This window comes from Nomascus leucogenys, chromosome 9 (genome assembly GCF_006542625.1).
Source record: "Nomascus leucogenys isolate Asia chromosome 9, Asia_NLE_v1, whole genome shotgun sequence".
NCBI classification, from domain to species: Eukaryota; Metazoa; Chordata; class Mammalia; order Primates; family Hylobatidae; genus Nomascus; species Nomascus leucogenys.
The window spans coordinates 18,500,689-18,525,709 of record NC_044389.1 but is presented as its reverse complement, the minus strand read 5'-3'; the positions used below and the strand labels follow the sequence as shown (position 1 = coordinate 18,525,709).

Sequence of the window (25,021 nt, the reverse complement as noted above, 5' to 3'; positions counted from 1 at the left end):
TTATAGGAGCCACAACCCTGGGAGATTTTCTTCATTGTTTAGTTGTTTTACTTCTTGATAGACATACTGGTAGGTTAAAAGCATAGGACTGAAAGTTGTGCATTATGGAGTTTTCTCTTTGTTCTGCTGAATTTTTCTAGGTCTATGCAGACACTGTTTGTAAAGACAGTTTACCCCCCGACACCTGCTGTGTGCTAGGCACCTTCCTAGAACTCAAAACAAAACCCTTCCACCCATCAGCCTACTTTATTGAAGTAATTCTCACATGCAAAGTCCAAAAAAAAAAAAAAAAAACTAAACAAACATCAGTAATCAGAGAAGCATGATTGGTTACATAAGCACTATGCATAGTAAGAGACCTGAAATATAAAATAACAATTTTTACTCTTCTTTCAGTCTGCAAATATGCCAACTAAGGGTAATACAGTTGAAATTATGGGGTAGATTTGGGGTTACATTTATATAGTTCTCTGTCTAAGGATGCAGCTGTGCGTAATTAAACAAGCCCTGATAATTTGGATTCTAAGCTGCTTACTAGCTGTGTGACTTTGGACAAATTGCTTAAATCATCTTTTAAATACATGCAATAATCTCTATATCATTAGATTGTGGTGAAAATTAAGAGATGACATGTAAAATGCCAGAAAATATTATATCCTCAGCTTGTAGTTACTTTTTCCATATCCCTATGTTCCACCTTTTAGTTCTAATGTATTTTACAGGTAACCCCAGTGTAGAAAATGAACCAGATACAGGAAAGATTAACTACCTGGATAGAATGCTCAAAGAATCAAAGACCTAGTTGTCATCTTTGTCATAGAATTAATCTATTTACTCTGGGTTCCTGAAACTGGTAAAAGAATCCTAACAAATAGCTGCAAACGAATTTTAGTGAAAGAGGACAATGAAACACTTAATAAAAGACCAACATCTAAGAACTACTTAATAAAAATGTCTTTTAATATTGAAGTGATTTCTGCTCAGGTCCGCCCCACAAAGAGGACCTGGACTGAGTTGAGGTATGTTGCAACTCTTTCTCTCTTGTCAAAGTTGTAGCTTCTCCTCGTGTTGCTAAATCACAGCAGATGGCTTCCTTTTACACCCAACGCTGTCAGTGGAATGTAAATGCGTCTCCTCGCAACACTGAAAATACTGAGGCTGTGTGTTTAATCTGTGCTGTACAAGCAGAATGACCCTGAAAAGAACATGAGCACTGAGCACGTTTGGAGAATTGGCATCAATCCTTGGAAACAGGATTGGGGAGGATTTTTCAGGCCTAGAAAACCTAATCATGGTTTTCTTCCTGAGGCTCCTAACTCAGCCATATCCCTGAGGACAAGCAATCTAAATGGTGATTGAGTAGAAAAGTTATAGACCCAAGGGAAATATTTTTTTTAAAGGGGCAGTGGGAGTGTTATTTGGGGTATGGGAAAAGTAGAGAGAGTTGTGCTGCACCACAAAATTGAAGAGGCTTAGTTTATAGTTTGAACATTCAATTCTATGTCTCCTTGGGAGTTAAAAAAAATAAAACTTCCCTGTTTCAGATTATTTAAGTCACTAAGAAGAATATTTTCTCTAAGCAATTACTTCAAAATTCAGAAATAATGTAAATAATTCATGTCAGTGTGATACCAAGTATGAGATAGGAATTATCCAGAAAAAAAAACTGTATTTTGAGAGTATGAATAGCAAATTATAGAAATAAAATACAATCAAGCACATTAGCCAGGTTATCTCAGTTTTTTTCTTAAATAGACCTCCAAGCTGCTTAGAAAACAGAGAACCCAGTCTTCATTTTATTAAAACAGTCTCCAAAAATTAACCAGTTGGCTAAAGGAGAAGAGAACTTGTCATGCAATTTGTCTTTTGAGCCTTTTGTAGCAAAGGAACAGAGTTCTTGTCACTTCTACTTCCCACCTTTCCTCGGGCAAGGGTCTCAAACTATTATTTCAAAAAAAGATGTGGTCATTGTGAATATCATAATTACCCTATATACTGTATATAACACAGACGTAGAGATCCCAAAGCATAAAATAACCACTTTAGCTTTACTGTATGATCTAATTTTATAGTAGGTTATTAAATTCTGTGCTAAATTTATACATAGGGATGGAGAAATTTTAGTTCAGCAGTATTTTTAAACTAATAGGAAAATGCTGTTAGACTTTATTTTTGTCCCCTCCAAGAATAAATGCTTTAGATTCCTTAATACAAATGAAAACCTAGCCTTCGCTTCTGTTGTGCTTTTGGGTATTTATGTGAACTGTTAGTAAAGTCATACATAAGGTTTTGGGTTTTGTTTTTTTTTAATCCTACTAACTTTAAAACCTATAGACTTTTACCAAATGGCTTATGAAAGCCTGACTTCTGAAAGAAACCTGTAGTTCTAAAACTAAATACTATTTCAATAAATCCTCATAATATGAAGGTTTCTATCTTTGCTGGTTGTCAGGTTGCTTGGTGTTTTAAGTTGCTTTGAGTTCATAGATTTTAGAAATGTTCACTTGGGATCTGACCAGCCTCTCAGCTTCACAGGATCCATCTCTGTTTAGACATACCAAGTCTCAAACTATTTTGAAGAGAGAAGGCTGTGCGGTGAAAGGCTTCCCATTAAAGCATGATATGTGTCTTTCATCTTACACTAGGCAGAGTTCGAAACTGAAAGTGTGATAATTTGATGTAAACTGACAGTGACAATAGAAATGGCTACTTTCGAGTTTATTTAAGAGAAGGTGCAAGGTATAGACATTCATCAATGAAACACTAAAAGAAAGGTTTTTATTTCTATGTTTGCTTTTTAAAATAAGAATAGAGTAAATGGCACAATAGATTATATAAACAAGGACTTCAATGACAAGCTGTCAAAGTTAAAATAATATATTTTACATGGGTGACTTGACACCACACTTTATCACCTACACGAGGGGAAGCCAATTTGAGTCTGGTCAATAAAACACAACCTCCAAAGTTGGGCCTGGGGCAAAGCTGACAGTGTGGCAGAGCCTGGTGATTTGGCATCCACTTCTGCTGAGACACAGCAGGAGTTGGCACTGCTACCATCTGGGGTATGTCCGACATTTAAGCCCTATTTGATTAATCAACACTTATGCAGGTTGAAGGGACGATGCATTGGCTCTGCTCTGAGGCAGTTCAGGCTCTGGTAATTTAATGCAGGTCTGAGGCATAAATGGGACTAGTGATTCAAAAGCTGGATTTACTGCAGTCTCACAACTGTTGAAAATTAAAGTACATGTGCTGCAAGTTAGGGGTTACTAGGGTATCTCATTATAGGAGGCTATTTTTTTTCAGAGGTTGGAATCTTTGCTGAATTATTGAGAGACTTATTCGAATGTAGGCTTGGACCAAATAATTTTCTGATAAATTGGCCATAAATCCTCAGTAAAATAAGCTTGGTGTTCTCAGCATATCTATTGGCTTTTTGATCATTTTTATGGCTTTCCTTTTGCTGGTCAAATTATCCTTATATGCTCCTAAAGCTCCTCTGACATGGATTAAGTCAACACAAACCAATAGACCTTCATTACTTTGGCAACTGGTTTTGATTTGGGGGCAATAAATATGATGACACAGACTAGATTACCTCTGCTGAAGGGATATGTGATAAGCCGTAGAGATGTCAGGGATCCTGCGTTATTTTTTCTGCGTAATGTGAGAATGAATTAATAGCAGCTTTTAACTAGCTGAAGAAAGCTGGAAAGAAGAAAGAAATCTGAATGAAAAGAGAGCCAAGGTACGGCTTATAGGTTAAGAGCGGTGACACCAGTCAATCATAAGAAAGTCCGTGAACACCCAAAGTGTGTCCAACACCGTGCAATGCACAGGCAGGCAGGGTCAGGGCCAAATATGTGAGGAAACTAACATGTGATGTGATCCATATCTTAGTGTCTGGTAGAGGAGATAAGACCATCAATGAGAGCAAGATTTATTGTGCAATAAAAGTGTAGAGCAGAGAGAAATAAGCAAGGCCTGGAACAGCCAAGGAAGGGGTAATGGAAGAAGCAAGATCTGCAAATATGGGGGTTGGAGGAACTATTTTCCTTATAAAAATTATTTGTTAAATTATTACTTTTCCAACATTTTGCTTGGAAAAAAATGCAAACCTAAAGAGAATTGAGAAAAAGTTACAACTTTTTTTCATGTAATGCATGTAACTCTTTAACCCAGATTACCAACTTTTTAACATTTTGATACCTTTGCTTTATCTCTGTCCATACACATGTATTTTTTTTTTGCTCAGTGATTAGAAAGTAGATTGCAGATGTCATGACACTTTACCACTAAGTATTTTAGTATGTCTTAAGAAAGAGGGCTTCCCTCTATAACCACAATGCTAGTATCGCATTCAAGAAATTTAACATCTTATATACTATCCATATTCAGACTTTCTAATTGTCCCAATAATGTCCCTTATAGATTTTTAAAATCTAGGATACAATCAATTGTATTTAGTCATCAGTTGGCGTGTCTTTTTAGTATCTTTTTTACCTCAAACTGTCCCCTGCCCTTTTAATTCTTTTGCCACTGAATATTCTCTTACTTTTGGAATTCTGTATAAAATAAATTGGCATATTTATCCCTTGTCTTCTAAAATTATTTAGTATGGCAGAAATGGGATATGAAGAAACTCCAATCTTTTTCTGCACTACAAAATGCAAGTTAGTAGAGGACCCAGCAGATACATAAAAAAGGAACTCAAATAACGAAGCTACTATGTTTAAAATAAGTGGTATAAGTCATCAGCCTAGGAAAGGACCAGCAGCGAGTACACACAAATTGCTCCCTCCATTCTGGCCCTCCTGAGAGACAGGAAATCAGGTTTCTTGACATGGTATCTAGATGGGTTACATGCTCAGTTTTGGTAAACACTTTCCTGGCACATGAGCTGTCTGCCACTTCCTATTCTATTTCTTCTCCATTTGTGTCTCTGCATAAGGAGTTATCCTTCTGTAAAGTTTCTCAGGCATGCGGGAAATGTCCCAGAACCACAAGCATGCTTTTTGTTCTCCTTAAAGCAATTGGATCATGGTGATTCCTTCAGCCTAAAGCATACTTCTTTACCTCATTCCCCCACCGACTTCCTTTGAGAAACTTAGAGATCCCATGAGCACCTTCCTTTCTCCTTGTTTTTCCTTCATATTCACCTCTAAACTAACACCACCCATATGGAACTGTAATTGTTTATATAGCTGCCCCACCCCCAGGCATTATCACTAAATAGTGAATTATTTTAAAGATAATGGTTATGCCTTTTACTTCCATATCTCCAGGATCTAATATGCTGTCTGAAACTTTGAAGGCATTCGGTAATAATTTGTTCAGTAAGTGAATGAAAGCATGAATAAATGAAGGAATGAATTTCACCACCAACAAACTTTCTTGGCTCTATAGAACTCTTCTTATGACTGAGAAGAACTTAATAATGTGTTAAACAGGGCAATCAGCATTACAAGTGTGTGAGTCAATAATAATTGGTCAACCACTTGTGCAAAGCACTGCATTTTATATTATTGGGAAGTTCCAGAGTAACAAATAGTCATGCTTTACAGTCCTGAAGGGAGGGATGGATTTGGCTTAACTCACATTAAACAACAGCTACACATTCATGTGCATGTGCTATGCCAGGCTGGCCTAGCTACAGCTCTTCTCAAAAATGTGCTGGCCCTGGACATCGCTGTGTAAGAGTTACAGGCGAGTGGAGTCACATGGGCTTCCCAGGAGAGGCTTTGCAAAGTACAGAGAAAGTTTGAATTATCTTTTTTAAAAAAGGAGAGGCATGATTGAATAAACGGCATGTTTCAGGATGGAGAAGTGGTTAACGGCATGTTTCAGGATGGAGAAGTGGTTTGGCAGGAGCAGGTGATTCCTGCTTGAAAAGTGGCAGGCAAAGAGAGTTGCTCTGCTGGAACCCCCGGCACTAACTAGGCTGCAACTGACGCTCATGAGGAAATGGGACTCATTAATAAAGAGCCTCAACTTAAAAATCGCTGGGTGGAGTGGCGCATGTCTCTAATCCCAGCACTTTGGGAAGCCAAGGTGGGCGGATTGCTTGAGCCCAGGAGGTCAAGGCTGCAGTGAGCCAAGATCGCGCCTCTGCACTCCAGCCTGGGCGACAGAGTGAGACCCTGTCTCGAAATAAATAAAGCAATAAAATTGAAATTAGCAATTTATATTTGATATGGTTAGGTTTGATGTAGTTCGTTCCCAGGGCTTTCTAGTCAGGTAAGTACGGTCATTTTTTTCTGTGGGGCTGGATGGAGGATGTAGATTCTGGAGGAAATAAAAATGTGTAGAGAATAGATGAATTACCTAGGGAGAAGACAGCTGGGCCAGGATTGTGACTGTGGGAATGCAGAAGAGAGAAATTTGAACAGAATGGTAGGGGAATTGGTTACAAATGGGTCTGGGCACAGAGTAATGAAGAGATGAAAAGGATGTGCTTTGAAAACTACAAGTGTTTGCAGCTCATAGCGCTGAATGAGTTACACGCTCTGAATCTTTAGTTAGCAACCACTGTTTTCTAAAATGAAATAAAGAGAAGAAAAGAAAAAAGAGGGAGAGAAGCATGAATGTCCACACAGCTTTTCTGAGACCAAAATAGGCCAAGCTAATGTCCAGTAGTTCACCTAACGGAAACAAAAAGAATAATTCGCATGTAGCAAATGATAGCTGGCTGCTGCTTATTTTTTACCTTTATTTTTGTTTTAAATTCTCACTAGCAGCTCCTGATTGTGTCATTTGATAACGTTTCCATTCTAGATAAGAGGGGCAGGAAAAGGTAAAAACAAACACATTGTTTGTTGATTTCACAAAAAGGAATAATGTTCATGTCTGGTTGGCTCCTTGGTCATATTATCCCTTATCTGCCACTCCAATTCCTGCCAGCAGCACCTCAGAGATGGCACCTCCCCTTGCTGCTTCCGTTCCTCAGCTGGACACATGCTGAGGTTTTTATTAGGTAAAAATCCCAAGAGGAAGAAACTCTGTGTTGATAAAGTCAATAGCTCATCGCATGCTGCTAGACAAGCTCTAACTTTCAACTCGCTTCTGCCAAGTGGCAGTCTGCAATGTCTTTGTGGAACAGACACTGTTCCAGGTGCCAGGGAAACAACTGGGAACAAGGAAGGCAAATATCTGCACCTGAATGGAGCTTCCATTACAGCAGGAGACACACATAAACTCTATAGACTTCACATGGTACTGCATACTTGAGAGGATGAAAGCTGATTGCAATCAAAGAGGATGGTCAGGGAAAGTCTCCCCAAGAAGGTGACAGCAAATAGTAACACCTACCTAGCTGAGTTATTAGGAGAATTAAAGCATTTTCTGTGTTAAAAACATCTGGCGAACCACTGACACAGGGTCAGAAGAAATGGCTAGCCATTATCTTTCAACAATAAATTTACAAATTATAATGAAATATAACTGAGTTTGAGCTGCTGGGATTTGGTTCTTGTATGAGACGAGGCGATAATTTTTATTCACAAGGCCATGTGCTCCAAAGAAAACAATGCTATCACTTATACCACCTGCTTATGGAGAGAAAAATATGAAAGCAATATCCTCAAACTTCTAGCTGCATCTATGCTTCTGCCTAAAATCTGATATCCTAAGTAGGAGAGAGGTTGTGAATTATCAGGGCTTTTGCTTGATACTTACTTTTACAGATCCAATGCCTATACTGGCTCCTGCCAGGGACTGTTTGGCTCACCACTCTGCTTCTAGCTAGCATTGTGATTACACAATTTGTTGAATGCAGAAATAAACTTCTCTATTTATGACCAATGTCACCGCACATGTCAAATCTTAGTGTCACTGGGCCCTTTCCCTAAAGGTCTACAAGAGGAAATATGTCATGCTTAAGTTAATGTTAAGAGGTTGATTGTTTAACCTGGAACTAGAATTCCAAATATATATCCTTAAGTTAGATCAGTTTTTTTTTTTTTCTCATTTATCTCCAATGTGTCCACAGGAAATTTCCACAGTATCTGTTCTAGCCTCTTCCTTCCTATTATAGCTATACCATTCCTTCTGGTATGGAAATCATATCAGAAGGTTCCCAGGAAGCATCTTCCAGGCTGTGGTTCCCTGGATGGTCCCATCTCAGCTCAGTTTTTCCTCCCCCAGCTACTGTGATGACCCCCAATCAGCATAGTTACAAGAAATTGTAATCACATGGTGAGAATTAATGAGAAAGCCTTTATATTGGATTCCTTCTTTTTCCAGCAAGGGACTTGAAACCCTGCTAACTGCAGTCTTACAGCCCTTGGAGGGGGCTGTAGCTCACCATTGTTCTGTTCTCAGCAAACCCAGTGGGAGCTTATCTGTTTTCTGGGAGAAGCAGAGCAGCAAGATGAAGAGATGGGGCAGTGCCAAGGAGAAAATGATACTCAGCATGCAGTGCAGATCCCTCCCTCCCCTGTTCCCTGCTGTCAGCCTGCTGCTCAGAGGGAAAGGTGCCTGGTGGCTCTCTGATCGCCGTCCTTTCTTCACATTCCTAAGCCTTTTATTTGGTGAAAGGAGCATCTGGCTGGATAGCCTCCTCCTTATCCCAGGACACTTCCCAAGTCCTCTCTTTTGGCTTTTTAATACCTTATTTTCCCCTTATGACTGTAAAGTGGACAGTGTATTTATGGTTGAAAATTGGCTGCTATAGCAATATTAATTTTAAAAACAGAGTTTTGGCACATATTCAATATTACTATGGAAACGGCCGTTTCTAACAATTCACTGATAAGATATAGTTCAAGGACTGAGGTCTGTGTGGGAGGTTTTTACCATCCACCAAACTGATGATCTACTTGTCAGAATAGCAATTCACAAGAACTGCTCTCCGAAGTTGTATTCCCTTTTTAAAAATTTAGAGGATGAGCATTCAAGAGATGTCTTTATTTTACTTTATATATGTAGATGGAAGATAAATATTCCAACTGGCATGTTAAAGACACAATGTGTTTAAAGTAATTTTTCCATGAATCACTAATTCTCTTAATTGCACATAATGGTCTTACTTGGTTATTTGATGTAACACTAAATACACACACAGAGACAACTAGTTTCAGAAACGCGCATATTGAAGCTGGAATGTAACCTGTAATCAATTGGCACATTCAAACATTTTAACTTTCCATCTTAAACTGTCTCCACATATTTCTATGTAACTGATATATATACAACTGAATTCCAGGAAAGACTTGAAGTAATTCATTCCACTGTGGTGTTTTCCAGGAGCCAGTTTTTAACCCCAAATATTGCCTCCATTTTTAACCACAAACATACTTCTGTTGGTTTTAGAAAACGCAGGCATAAGAGAAACGATCTCAGGGGGCTGATGCTTGCAGCATTAGTTCTTGATTTCCCTCACTTTAAGTCAAGGCTTTCATGTTTGCACCTCTATTCACTTGGAAATGTGAGGTTACATTTTCCAAAAAATCCTGCAACGTTTCATATTTTTTCGGGGCTCCTTCTAATATGTTTATTGTTTTCACATTATTTCGAATGCTGTCATCGGCCCTAATTATCATGAAAGATAGGTCCTGATGCTGACAACAGAATTTGTCTCATTTCTCTTATTTCCAGCTCATTTTGTGTTTTCCAAATTAGATGAACTTTCAAGCAATTAGTAACAGTTGATTCTGATAGGCCCAGATTGCACACCCTTCTACAAGCGCCATATCAGCACAGTGAGAATGATAACCCAAAGCGCCTCGTTGTTCACAAGTTCGGCCCTGAGTGGATGGTAGGAGTTCTGAAATCCAAACAGGGTCAAGAAAATCAATCAGGGGAGGGTCACTCGGGGTAATAAGAGCAATCACATGGATCAAAGTTCTCATCCTGTGCGTATGTCCTATGAGAAGCTCTTTATCCACTGAATGCTGTAATTCTCAGAACAATTCTAAGACGTGGGAATTGTTGTCCCCATTTATTATACTTATCCTACATATACTGTGGGAAAACGGTATATGCGCAGAGCTCTTAACCACTTCATTACACAGCCAGGAGTGGCAGAGGTAGGGCTGCATCCCAAGCTTTGAATTTGCTCTTTCATTCTTATGACTTTTCTGAGAGAAGTGGGAAAACAGTATATATAGGCTAAGTATACTAAACAAGTGTCAAAACTGGATTCAAATCCCTTTCTGTCTGCTTAGCAAGTGCATGCTGTTTCCAGTTCCCCTTCAGAAGAAACAGTCTGAAATTTCTTTTCTGGGATTAAGAGGAAAACACACATTAACGTATGGTGCTAGCACATGCCAGCATACAATAATCAGGATGGAAGTTTCAAAATAGGTTTTGACAGTATCACCATAGAATACCATGGTATAACCTTGCTTGGGTCCTATATAGGCCAGAACCCAGTTAATGTTTCAGAATAAATTCTCTTTGAGGAGAACAAATGAAACATCTATTTATTTTATTCTGCAGATATGGAGTTCAAAGTAATCACAGTTTAAATTAATCACATATACAATATACATTTTTAAAAGATGTTAATATGATAACTGACTACAGAGAGCAGCATGTCATTTTTCAGGAAAAAAATAATTTTACATGATATTTATAATTAATTTGGGGTACATCTTTTCAGGAAAAGGTTATTCAAAAGCGCAGTGTTAGAGCACAACCAATCCAAATAGGGCTGGCCTTAAATCTCGTCCTGCACCTGGAGGCCTCCATCATCAGTTCATGTGTCCCAGCAGTTTCAATTATCAAAAGATCCATCCTAGTGCCGTATATTTTAAGCACAGTTGAAGAATAGTGGAGCAAAAAAAAGCCTTTCAACCATGGGAATTTAAAAGCAAAGGGCCCTGAAGAGGCGATTTCAAAACGCTACTCATTCAGTTCACTCTAAAGCTTAATGACATGCCCTATTTGATACAGTTAGGGGAACTCTTTCATCAAAAACTTTATGTGAGGCTGGGAATTGCAATATTAGGTTTGTAGGTTTGCTCCCTTGGTCATACTGCAATGTCCTGAGGGAATTCTAGTTTATCTTTTAAAAGCAAATAGAATTAGGGATAATGATAAATGGTATACTAATGACTGCTAATATGTTTATGTATTTGAGAACTTCCTATAGGCTGTGCTTTTTGTGTTTTATGTTCTTTATGTTTTGTTTGGTACCATCCTTTGAAGTAGATATTAATATTCCATTTTATAAGTGATGAAAATGCGTTCCTAAGAGGTGAAATAACTTGCTGTGTTTGCACAAGTAATTGGCAGAGCCACGAATCAAACCCAGGTCTCTGCCTCTGAAGACTGACCTCTTAACCACTTCATTACACAGCCAGGACTGGCATGGGGCTGGATCCCAGGCCTTGAATTTGCTCTTTTATTTTTATCACATTTTTAAGAACAGCAAAGCAACTGTAGTTGAAGGACTTGGTTCCTCAGGAGTCCCAAAATATGTGAAACAGGTCAGCCCTCTGGTTCAACCTGAATTGGGGTACTAACAAGGACTCGGGACCCACCCCCATGAGTCCTTCTTCCTCTCCTGTTGCAGCATAACAGATGAGAGGATCTAGGCAGCCTCAGTTTACCCAATGTAATCAATCTCAGGCTGAATGAGAAGAGAAGGGCCTGGAAAAGTTTAGAAAACGGAGACAAACCAAATGATTTTTCTCTTGCGTGCATGGGTGTGGACACTCCCAATTCTCTCATCCAGGAGAACCGCCATTTACTCCAACAGATGACACGACTTACCAGACAGATTAAGATGAAATCAACATTTAAGAACAAGAGTGTGCATTTTCTAAAGATCATTGGATAGTACTAAGGTGTTTTTCTGGTCAGATTTCATCTGCCCTTCTGTGTCCCAGCCTTTTGAACTTTCAAGCCCAACTCTACGGTTCTGTTCCTCTTTCCCAGGCCAGAGTTATCTTTATTGATAAAACATATAATTATTTACAAAAGCATGGCCACACAGTATGGATGGAGAGCTTGCCCTCTAGTTGACATAAACTATTTTTTCTAAAAAACTACTGAACTCCATGAAATTCTATATGCTTTACTTCAAAAGCTCCAATCATTGGAAAATGAAAAGTTGTCATAACCCAGAATTTTTCACAGTAATGTGAAGGGGAGATGGAGTAGTAAACGTATTTCTAATGATCTAATAGTACTATATTCTTGAATGTCTCCAAGGCACCTAAGACCAGGTTTTCCCAACCTGACCTCATATTCTTCCTACACAAACCTCATGTGAACCCACTTTTTCCTCATGTGAACCCAATTTCAATGACTGACATCCCAATCCACCTGCTCATCTAATATGGTATCACCAGCCATCTTCATCCTTCCTCTCTTCCCCACTACCCCACACAATCTGACATGGGGTGATGCTGAATTTACCTCAGAAATCTCTCTCAACCATTCTTTCCCTTCAATTCTCACTCCTTTGCTAAATTTAGACCTAAAGAATCTCTTATCGTGACTAATAAGATAAACTTCTCTACCTTCAATTTCTTCCCCACCTACACTATCTCCCATCCTCCACCCTGTTACCAGAGTTTAAAACGTCTCGCTTTTGCTTAAATATCTTCAGTGGCTCCTCACTGACTACAGGACAAAGTCTGAGTTTAGTGTGGCATTCACATTTCTTAACAAGACCCTTCTACTTTATAGTATTTTCTCTCACCAACTCTTCACCCTTTCCCAATTCAAACATACACATTCATGGTCAATGTCTTCAGTCACACTGGGTTTCTTACTGTTTCCCTAAATTCTAAGGACTTTTATGTCTTCTGGCATTTTATGTTTTGTTTTTGTTTTTGTTTTGAGACAGAGTTTTGCTCTATCACCCAGGGTGGAGTGCAGTAGCGTGAGATCTCAGCTTACATCAACCTCCTCCTCTCGGGTTCAAGTGATTCTTCTGCCTCAGCCTCCCAAGTAGTTGGGATTACAGGAGCCCACCACCATGCCCTGCTAATTTTTTTATTTTTAATAGAGACAGGGTTTCACCATATTGGCCAGGCTGGTCTCGAGATCCTGACCTCAGGTGATCTGCCCACCTCAGCTTCCCAAAGTGCTGGGATTACAGCGTGAGCCACCGAGATTGTCTCATTAAAGTGGAATTTCCTCCTTGAAGTACTTGAGCACCCACTAATCCTTCAAAAGACAATCATGTCTCATTCCAATCTTGCTCCACCTACTCCTCAACACAATTCATCACACGGTCATAACACCTATCTGTAATGTATTATGATTATTTGTGTGTGTGTCTTCCTCTTCTCCTATCTCCAGAATTTGAGCTCCAGATTCCAAACTTTTATTTGTCTATGTATTTTCATTTCCTAGCTCAGTAAATGCTCATAGTAAATGGTCAACAAGTATTGCTGAATGAATGCACAAACTAATGAACCACAATTGAGCAAGGATTATTGTGAGTAGATCCCAGACAATACTGTGAATATGTTAGAATATTATATTAATTGTATAATAATTTAAACCAAGACACAGGGAACAATAAAAAGAGACTAAGGATAGAAAAGATATTTAAACTCTCTAGGATGTTAAACACAGATTTCATTCGTAATAGATTGGTTTGGTAATGTGGGGATGAGTCCTAGAGAAAGCTAAATGAGAAGGTAAAAGAGTTTACTCCTGATTTACTCTGACAGAAATATGTCTTTGAAAAAATCAGTTTAAAAATTCAAACAGTAACTTCTTTCTGTCTTTAATATTTCTATGCAACTCATTCACAGTTTCATGTTACCCATTGTTAAACTGACAAGAGTTCGGGTTTGCTAAAAAGTATTTTGCGAACGCGTCGGAATTAACATTAACCAAACCACTGTGTAAAAATAACAATTTTGAAAGCCCAGGATCCAGCTCCCTTTGACAGGGCTCTACCTGCCACTGTCTGCTGCTAGATGATTGGATTCAGCATTAAGCACACGTGCCTTTACAACCATTCAATTGCCATGTCGAATCCGAATCAAAGTGATTTCCGGTGGAAACCCCCTGCGAGACCAGCGTGTCACGGTCCCTCCTCTGTCTCAAGAATTTTTCCCACAAGACCCAACTAATTTAATTTCTTTCCTTTCCCAAAACAACAAAACAAAACAAAACAAAACTGTAAAACAACCATTTCTTCAGTCCCAAATTAGAACTTTTGGCAAGGGAGGAAAGAGATCATGAATAATACATGGCTATGGATCTAGAATCATTTTACAAATATAAGTGTGGGATCACCTTTTGCCTTTGTTGCTACACGAATGATCTCAATCACTGAGATTAAGAGACTGAACAAATATAGTAGATATTTCATGCCATATTTTCTGACTGTAGACTTTAGATGCTAGATATATGATCATTTGCAAATGATTTGAGAATAAGAAAATCTGACTTTCTTTTAATACCTTGGTCCTTTTACAGTACTGAGTGGTACCAGCTTGCTCTGGTTGGTCTTCATTCCTGGGTAGTTCCACTGTCCTGAATATTTATTTGCCTTTGCTGTAGAATTCTCATCCCAATGATTTCGATCTTTCCAGTTGGCAGATGACTTGATCTCGGACATTTTCACTGCTATTGGCTCAGTGACCCTCGCCTTGTTACTGATCCTCTTGCTGGCCATTGTTGCTTCTGTTGTCACCTCCAACAAAAGGGCAACTCAGGGAACCTACAGCCCCAGCCGTCAGGAGAAGGAGGGCTCCCGAGTGGAAATGTGGAACTTGATGCCGCCCCCTGCAATGGAGAGACTGATTTAGAAGGATTCTGTCCCTTCGAGATGGGGATCCACACACTGTGAATGTGATGACTGTACTTCAGGTGTCTCTGACATACCTGACAATGTTAATCTGCAACAGGGATTACACTGGAACTACAAGAATGATTCCTTTGACCACCTTAAAGACTTTCACAGTGGTTCCACTCGACACCGTTGTTTTATTATGTTAAATCAGCCAATCGCAAAAAAAGTCTGTGCCAGTAATTTCAGCCTTATAATTAGCAAAAACATCTTCCAGAGAATAAAGTCTTCTGTGGCTCCAGTGGCTATCACTGAAACTCTTTCCTCTTTTCAACCTCTTTGGGAACAAATTTTAGTTTTCATTTTAGGTTTCTGTACTTTCTGTAGTTTCTGTGTAAACTGCCATATGTTTACACAGAAACTGCAGGAAAAAATTGGCTACATTTCTCACTTCTCCTATCATGTGGTCAAAGGTTATTGTTGTATACCAGTGATGGGATGTATACTTTTGTCCTTCATTCATAGATTCAGAGAAAGCCATGGGAATGACTTATGGTTCAAAAAAGTGACCCAATAGCAACAAATAAAAATTGAAATGTGGTTGTTCTCCTTTCTGAGTACTTTTTGCATTTTTGTGACATTACATGTGACAAAAGTCACCTCTAAGAACATTTGAAGAACCTGCTTATGAATTAGATCTTTTAACTAAATCATCTCAAGTTGGTTATATTTTAAAATTATTACTCTTTGTAAAGGGTTGGTTAAGTCAAAACGCTTCCTACATAGAAATCAAAACAGGAGGAAAACTCAGATTCTCAAGTTCGAAAAATCGAGTTCTTTTCTTCCAACTGCTTTTAGGTAAATCAGTGCCAAACAGTGACATTGTCTAAAGGTAAGAACTCCAAAGTTAAGTGTGTGCACTTTAAGGAGTATGTGCTTAAGACTATGGGGTATTTGGAGAAAATGCTGGGGCTTCTATTCTTATATTTTTTTCCACAAAGCACCTGGTTATATTTTTATATAGGCTTTGAAATTATGAAACATACTACTGTAGTAAAATATAAATAAAATTTAAGAATAGATGCATAGATATTCTGGGTATACGTTCAACATGTCTAATGACATGAATTTTTAAATCTGGTCTAGAAGAATCCATCCATCTCAACTACTCAAGGACATCATTTCAGCAAGTTCCCTTCTCTTCTACATCATCAGTTTTCCCATTGTCCTGGGGCATCCCTATCGGCACCAAACATGCTGTCATATTTCCTACTATATGAAATTCTCTCCTGTGGCCCTCATCTCCCTCCAGTAACTACCCCATTCCTCAACATCCGTTTTCAGAAAAACATCTACAAAGGAGTTTTCTGTATTTTTGGTTTCCCTTTCCTTTTCTCTCATCCCCTCTTGAATTTAAACTAATTTGGCTTTTCTCATCAGCACTCCATGACCTCCATATGGCCAAACACAATGTCCAGTCCTCATTCCTCAGCTTACCTGACCTCTCCGAAGCATTTGAAACAATTGTCATTCCTCTTGAAATATTTTCCACACAATGGGACACCATTTCATCTTGATTTTCTTCTTATCTCACTGTCCATCCCCTCTGCATCTCTCTTGATAGTTTCTCCTCATTTCCTTAAACTCTGCTCTATTTTTTCCATACTGTTTATCACCACCTGAGAGATTGTGGTTTTTTTTGTTGTTCTCAATTTTCTCTATCTAGAATTTAGGTTATATGAGGATAAGAACTATCTTTTTTTTGACTCCAGTATCCCTCACCTAGAACTGCCTAACCCATAGTGAAAACGCAAAAAATATTTTCTGGATCAATGAACAAATAAGGAATGAATGGTGCTCAAATTTGTACCTGTCGCCAGAGAAATCCCAAAGTGCCCAAGATTTGTGTGGGCTGTCATTGGATGCTGTGGTCATGAAACTATCATGGCTCTGTAGCCTATCTAATGTCTTACTCAATCTCAGGCTTTTTGTCCATATCTAATACTGCTTTAAGTGTAAGTTCAAGAAGAAGCATGTCTCCACTGTCTACCTGTGAAGTATACCATGAGCTATATTTATTTTTGCATTTCATTAAATGCAACTTCTTAATAGAAGGTCATACAGAAAAGAAAGAGCTCATGCTTGAAAAAATAAGTAGCTGAGTTAAAAAAAACACACCCAAACTAAAAAAAATCACAGGATATAAAATGGTTCCATTGGTTTAATTAATCTGAGTATTACATTCCAGTATCTAGCTTAGAGCTTTGCATAGGAATGTATGTCTAAATACATGGATAAATGAATGCATGCAGGCATGAATAAATGAGTGATTCTTTCCATGTGGACACTCCAAGCACATGGACATTTACAGGTTGCCCTAGAAAGCCAAATCTCTTTATCTTTGAAGAAGCTAAATATTCAATATCTTATGTCAAGAATGCTTCCAAATTAGCCTCATGAAGTATTTGTACTGAACTGTCTTTAACAATGTAGACCTCATCTTAGTGGAAAAGTGTAGTATCTGCATGATCAATGATGGTGCAGCTTTTTAATCGAATGCATTTTCAAAATTTGTGTTAGGATTGGTTTCAAAGACCACAACAAAACACCACAGCAATTCCTCTCATGCTCATTGGCAAGGTGACATTGCCACCCCTCCCATCAAGAGGAGTGTTTGCCTTCCGTTTGAATCAGGGCTGGCCTTGTGATTTGCTGTGGCTGACAGAATGCCATGGAAATGATGCTCTGCCATACACAAGAGGCTTGCAGCTTCTGTTTTCCCTCTCTTGGAAGGCGACCCTGAGACTGCCATACTGTGAAGAAGCTTGGAATGAAAATAACATGTCAAGAGAGTCCCAGCCATGCCAGGCATCCCTGCTGAACCCAGCCTCAGTCACCATGCCTGCTGGATGCAATCACTTAGTGACCCACATGAGTAAAGCAAAGGAACCACCAGCTCAAGCCACAAAATCATGAGAAACAGTAAATTGTTTTAAGTCATTAGGGTTTAGAGTGATTTGTTACATAGTAATAGATAAATGAAACACAATTATTCACATCAACGAGGCAACCTAAGGAATATGGCAATATGAGGTACTTCTTTGATTCTAATTTCTTTGCTTTTAGAACTGCTGCTCTGGGAACTGGTGGACTATACAGTATTCATTTGTATAGGAACAATAACTAGTACATTATGAATGAAATACGACACCTATATGTCAGATTTCTCTCAGGATGGCAAATAAGGGTGAAGAGCCATTTAATCCAAATATGGGTCCAGGAGGCGCTGAGGGTCATAGTCCTTCTAGCACAGCTGTTTGCAGGCTTTGGGGAATGGTGTAAAGTGGACACAGCCGGCCAACTTCCTGCCCTAGGGTGAACCCTGGCCCAAGGCAGCCAATGTAAGAGGCACACATCTGGTGTGAGTTTACAAGGAGTGACAGGAAGCCTCCTTCAAGTGGACTCTCATGTGGCTTCTGTAGTCACAGTGAGTGCAAAGAGAAGCAGGAAATGACAAATGGCTGTGACTTAAATCAGCTGTCAAGGCTTCCCCTATTTTATTCCTAAATTACCACCATTTAATAGATCCTCTTATCTGAGACTGAGACAGGTATGGTCCCAGAGTCTGGCCCTGTGTAGCCATAATGTTTATTATCATTACCAATTAGTATTAGTGGCAGTAATTGAAGAGTGACAGTATTAGGGAATAGAGGTAGAACTAGAAGGCATCATAGCCATGATAATAATAATTATTATAACAATAATCAGGGATCCCTTCCTGAGCCCTTGCTAGAGGCCAAGACTATCTTAAGTTTGCTACACTACATGCATTGTGTCTCATTTAGACCTCAGAACAGCCTTTGAGGGAAGAACTTTTATCTTCTTCTCACGAGCCCTTGCAGACAAAGAAACATAGTTTTAAATTTCCGAAATGCCCCATTCAGGTGATCTGAGCTTAATCTGAAAAATGGGAATCACGCCTCTATTGCACAGGCACATTATGATAACATTATTGGAAAATGCTTAACTGCAAGTAAGCACACAATACATAGCATCTATTATTACTATTCAGATAAGATGAAGTGTTAGTAGGACAAATGACAAGCAGCAGTAACGTTTAAATGGTTTCCACACTCCTACTTCCTACTTTATCTGCCAGACAAACCAAATAGGTAACTACTTTCCTCCTATCCTCCTTCCCATCTGTCTTATGTTTGTAAAATAAGCAGGTTTTGTGCAGAGAAAGATAATTTTTTCATGTCATTCCCATAACTCTGAATTGCCCCATGATGGTGGTCCCATCCAACTAAAGAATTTAATTCATCTGTAAGAATAAAACAAATGGTGCATACCAGTTGTATGTCCTCAATGAAATTGTCAGAAATAAATCAAAAAGTCTCAGGTCTCTCAGACCTCCAAACAACTAATGATAGAGATTTTTTTTAGTTGTACATTGTAGAGATGACTTTATTATTACGTTTTTTTATTGGCCCTTTTAGGGTCACTCCTTAAACCTCTTTTGTTAGAAAATCACCATCATCTTTTTTCATTAACAGCAAGAAATATTGGCCCATGTATCTTGATTTAAATCATCCTTCTGATAATGATTAGCTAGCCAACTTTCAACCTGGTTTTATGCTCTGCAGGGGCATATCTGGAGCGAATATGACTTTTCAAGTTTCACCCTGCTTTCAGCAAAAGTGCAGTTTTTACTGCTGTGCCTTGCATTGAGTAGTGATGACAAAAATGCATGTTTCCCCTTTAAACCGATTATCCTATGATTTGGTACCCAGGCTTTGTTTTACATGGTTCCAGAAACCTGTGAACAGCATCTATCCAATATATTTGGCAGCGCCTGCCTGAGGACACCTGCTTTAATCACCAATCACAGAGTCTCCTAGGATGGGAGGAAACAAGCTCCCCTTGAAAACTGCTCCCAAATCCACATCTTTCACCTCGAAGTGGAGCATCTTTTAGAGGTGCTCATGGTTTGCAGCTTGAGGCTCCTGGCTCAAAATTGAGCTCATTCATAGCTGAAATAAGGCAAACTGAATGGAAACAAATATAGGTGTTATGAAAAGTCACTACAGTATAGGAGCTCCAGGACCCCATTTTGACTCAATCCTTCATGTCAAAGATTTGGCTTCAGGATGAATTAATTTATTCAACTACATGCTCAACATCCAGCTTTGTATGATTGCAAAAGCCTTTTACCATATGAGGCAAGTAGTCCACAAGACAACTTCTAGGTTAGCTTTCCCATACAGAGATCATTCAAAAACTTTATTTTGCAAGGTCAGTCCCATTTTCTAATGCCCACTTTAAAAAGAAATTGCTCTACATTTGAATCATTTGGGGATTTTGTTTTTTGTAAAATGTAAATAACTAGCACTAACCACCCAGAGTAGGTTTCACTTGAAAATATTTTTTTGCATGAAGAAAAATTAAGCCAAACTTTACCTTAATTAAAGGTTAAAAATCGTAATAAAAGTTTTCTTTTATTGTGTTTCCAAAGCCATTAAGGTTTCCAAAGCCATTAAGTTTTCCAGGTCCAGAATATAGACATCCCATATAGAATGTAGACATGAAACCAGGCTCAAATTTTTCTACAAGTATTTATTATTTTTTAAATGCATTGATAATTGGTTCTCTGATAAACAGAAGGGAAGCCAGAGGGTCCTCTTGATTGGTGATCTGAATAGTACATGGATTTCAGCTCACCACCCCTCCACTGCCAAATACCAATTTCATTCAAATATTGAATTTGCAGTAATAGGACTTAAGTGTCTCAAATTGAAGACGAGCAAAAATCATCAATTTAATAAACTGTTCGTCTGAAGCCCCTAATGGCCAAAATCAGAGATTCCAATTATGCCAGTTTATTTAGCATTTATCATGTTGATAGAATGAGAGACCTTACCATGGGAGAAAAAAGGATGAAGAAAATATCATTCACAATTAGACAGTAAAATGTAAATGTCATCATCCAGACTGACAGAGGGTAACTTAAATCATTTAAAATGAAATACAAATTAATTATTCCACTTCTCCCTTGAAGAAACTGGCCAAACACACACCCTACTGAAAAAAATCAAATTTGTTTGTATTTACTAGAGTTCCAGTGAACTTTCAGAGTTCTAGTGACCTTCTGAAAGCATTTCAGTAGATTAACATCTGCCCTCAAGAGGTATTAGTCTAGAGATGAGACTATTATAAAAGACTCAAAGGTGTCAAAATAAATTCATTATTGCCATGCATAATCTTAATACCTGTTTAATAATCATTCTCAATTTATTTCATTTATTTATTTTATTCTATTTTTTTTGAGATAGGGTCTTGCTCTGTCACCCAGGCTGGAGTGCAGTGGCATGATCTCGGACCACTGCAACCTCCACATCCTGGGTTCAAGCAATTCTCCTGCCTCAGCCTCCCAAATAGCTGGGATTACAGGTGCACACCACCACGCATGACTAATTTTTGTATTTTTAGTAGAGATGGGGTTTCACCATGTTGGTCAGGCTGGTCTTGAACTCCTGACCTCCAGTGATCCACCCACCTCGGCCTCCCAAAGTGCTGGGATTATAGGCGTGAGCCACTGCACTGGGCCTGCAGTTTATTTTAAAAGGGATGATTAGACCTCTTTTCAAAGGATATTTCTTTCTGTGTTTTTTGATCAAAACAGTAAAAACTAGAGATTATAAAAGTAGGTGAAAACATTTCAAGATGGCAGAACGATTTATAGTTCAAAACTCAAGTTAGATTCTAATAGGGTTTAGGAACAAATTTGGTCAAAATCAGTCATCTTCCATGAAAATCATTGCTGACAAGAGACTATATTATTTAATCAGTAATACAGACGAAGTAAACACAGATTTGGGGGCTGCTATGATATTTTTGCTCATTGTTATAAGTGAGATATCAAAAGCTCATTTCTTAAAATTAGGTTATTTTCTCCTCAAGACTGTAAAGATTGCTGCCTTTAGATGCCAGTTAGGATGTGTACAGTAATTGGAAATTTCTGTCCTCAGGTTTGGAATGAGATTTATAATCCAGCCAAATATCATTACTCTCCACAAACAGCTATATTAGAAAACAGGTATTTATGATCATTGATTATTTGAAGCAATAATTGAATATTTGAAGGCATAAATGTGACCTTTCTTACCAACTGTATGTAATCAGTGCTTAATTTAATCCAAATGGGTGTTGTAGCTTCTATTTCCCACCAAATTTCTGAGTGTAACCCTCTTTTTTAGGCTCTACTATCTTGCTGCTTATTAGCAAAAGACTCCTTAATTCAAGGTCCCATCCAGCATTTCTGAAACTCCAATCCCTACACTGTTCTTGCTGAGAAGTCTTTTGTTTTTCTTATCTTAATGAGAAATATCAATTAACCTCTACTCTCCCCTTCTACAACAATTAGATACAAGGCACTACCCTCTTCCCTCTCAAGGGTGACTCATGTTGGAGAAGAGTGAAAAATTTTAAATATTGAAGTCTCTTTAGTGCCCTATGATGAGTTGACTTCTGTAAGTATCTGTCCTTGTCAGGAATGGCAGCACTGGTAAGTCATCCAGGCTGTGATGGTGGCCTGTAGCAGTTTCCATTAGCCACTCCTATTCTTATCAGGCTGACTTTCAGAGGCCACTGCTGGACAAGGGTGGTCAGGATGTCCTCTTGCATCCTATCAACTCTCCTAGGCCAGTAGCAGCTGCACAACTTAGCGTTGCTCCCTTCACCCAACCTGGATCTCACAGCTGCCCCTTCTTAATCACCAGGAAGCAACTGTAGGATAACACAGCTCCTACAACCCTGAGTTTAGTTGGAGACTAGGCCACTGCTACTGTCACACTCACATCTCCTCAGAGGCCTCCCTCCCTTCCAGACCTCCCTTTCCAAGTACATTCCCTACTCCCTTGGAGAATTCAAGCAAAGCTCTCTACCTGTTCCTAAGGATGGTCCAATCTCAGGACACACAGACAAGAACCTGGCTAGGCCAGGATTCTACCAGATAGGTAAGCACACTTAACTCTAATTAGAGGCCTAGATAGGTATGTGGACAGTGAAAATCTGTCTAGCAACAAAAGCCCTGCCATCTTAGTGTAAACAGCCTCGGGCAGCTCCAGCTATTTTCTCTGGATCAGTGTCAGGTGACCCAGTTCACTTTCTCTTATTTCAGCATAATTGGCCTTTGCGACTTGTGAAGAGGAAGTATGATCTAACTTTCTTTCTCAGTACTATTTATTTTTCAGCATTGATTTTTCTGTTTTGAGTTTAAACTTCACGTCTTAATCATTTTCTTGCTACCTTTTCCATCGAAAACTAGGAAGCAAACTAAGCTAGATTGTGACCTCTGGGCATCTCTCCTAAATTCTGCAACTCTCACCTTCAATCATGTATTAGATCACTGAAGTTAAATTAAATATTACAGGGGTTGAGCACAGTGGCTCGTGCCTAAAATCCCGGCACTATGGGAGGCAGAGGCAGGTGGGACACATGGTCAAGAGAACGAGACCATCCTGGCCAACATGGTGCAACCCCGTCACTACTAAAAATACAAAAATTAGCTGAGCATGGTGGCGCACACCTGTAGTCCCAGCTACTGAGGAGGACTAGGCAGGAGAATCACTTGAATCCGGGAGGCGGAGATTGCAGTGAGCCAATATTGCGCCACTGCACTCCAGCCTGGATGACAGAGTGAGACTCCATCCCAAAAAAAAAGAAAAAAGAAAAAAAAATTCTATAGGAATTCGATGCTCTCTTTAGAGTCAGTCCCCTCCTTTAATCTTGACTAGGTTCTTTGAAACTGGTGTCAGCAAAATCCTTCTTTTGCTGACAGTTTCAAAGATGCCCAGACCTTGAAGGTTTTTAGCACTGGCTTATCCCACCTAAGATTGTTCAAAACACAAGTTTTTGAATCATTCAAACATATCTGGGACACACAAATCTGATTTTAAAACAAGTACATATATCCCCTTTGGAACACGACCGCAGCAGCCTAAGAACCACCTCCATCCCCCCAGTGGCCGGGGCAGACCCTGCCCAAGAAAAGTCTGAGCTCAGACCCACCTAACCCTGCCCACAACTGGCAGTATTTCTCCACTTGCCCTGGTAGCTTAAGACAAAGGACATAAACTTTTGGGAGCTTTATGGCCACACCCATTGCCTGAGAAACCAGAATACTTCCCCTGGACAACTTAGGGCAGCTCAAATCCCACTGCTACTAATGCAGCTGGTCCTCCCTGGCAAGTGCAACCTCCTGGCTGAAGGCCAACAAACTCAGACACATACAGTACCTCTTGACAGAATAACATTGTGCCCAAGAAGGAGAAAATGGCTGCATGATCTCAGCTAACACCACTGCCTGAAACACCCTGACTAACCAGAGGTCCTGCGTCTATGTGACAATTTCACTAATAATATAACCAGCATTTGAGAGAGCCAGCTCACTAAGCCTGTCTACAACCAAGGATTCTCACAATCTGTCTCACTCCCCTGTGATGCCATCAGAGTGGGTGCTGGTACCCACTGGTGGGAGACTTGAAGACAGGTCCTATCACTGGATCCTTTGCAGACATTCCTGAGCACCAGCCTGGAGTCTGGTAGCTGCACCAGGTGGCTAGACCCACAAGAATAATAACAATCATTGCAGCCTGGCTCTCAAGTAGTCCCATTCCTAGGCTAACGGGGAGAGCGCCACATGAAGGGAATGCTTCCACAGGGTACTGTGGAAGAACAAATTCTGAACAGTAGGCCTTGAGTACTAGATCTTTCTGCTGGTTGGAAGTTTCTTACAGGAGAGACACAATTGCAGCACTGGGAGCAGTAGGGAAAGTCTGTACCTCTACCCCAACAGGTAGGCAGCCTCTGATAGTGAAAGCTTTTGGAGAAGGGGTCCTTGTTCCCCCCTGGAAGACCACTACAGACACATCTGGGGCTTCTCATGTGGGAATGCAGCATGGATGCACTTACAGACAGCCTTCCTGGAAAAATTCAAGTTGATTACAGCCCCACAGGAGGAACACTCTGCAGATTCAGGCCTGCACAAGAGGCAGAGTCACAATCCCTCCCTACTTGGAATATCAACATTCCTATAGATGAAAAGAGGTGCCTTTCTGATCTGAATAGCCAGTACACTGGGGCAGGAGTGATACTATGAGGTGGATAGCTTTCCTGCAGGCCTGGCAGGGAAGCTGAGGTAGCTCCCACCGTTCACCCTGATAAAACCTCAGCACATCTAATTAAGAGCTCCCCCAGCCACCTTCATCAAGGCTGGGACCTCTGCCCACCATTGGGTATTACATCTACCCACCTGCC

The 25,021-nt window shown here is 39.5% G+C and overlaps 1 protein-coding gene across 4 annotated transcripts in view; it reads left to right on the top strand.

The window, feature by feature from the left end:
* CRB1 (crumbs cell polarity complex component 1) overlaps positions 1–15,302 on the top strand; it is a 210,941-nt gene extending 195,639 nt beyond the window's left edge. For all 4 annotated transcript variants that reach the window (XM_003264508.2, XM_030818696.1, XM_012501946.2 and 1 more), the window contains one exon: positions 14,508–15,302. In XM_003264508.2, the coding sequence (XP_003264556.1) occupies positions 14,508–14,723 (216 nt within the window). In that variant the 3' untranslated portion in view covers positions 14,724–15,302. The remainder of the gene's footprint in view (positions 1–14,507) is intronic.
* Positions 15,303–25,021: the final 9,719 nt, after the last annotated feature.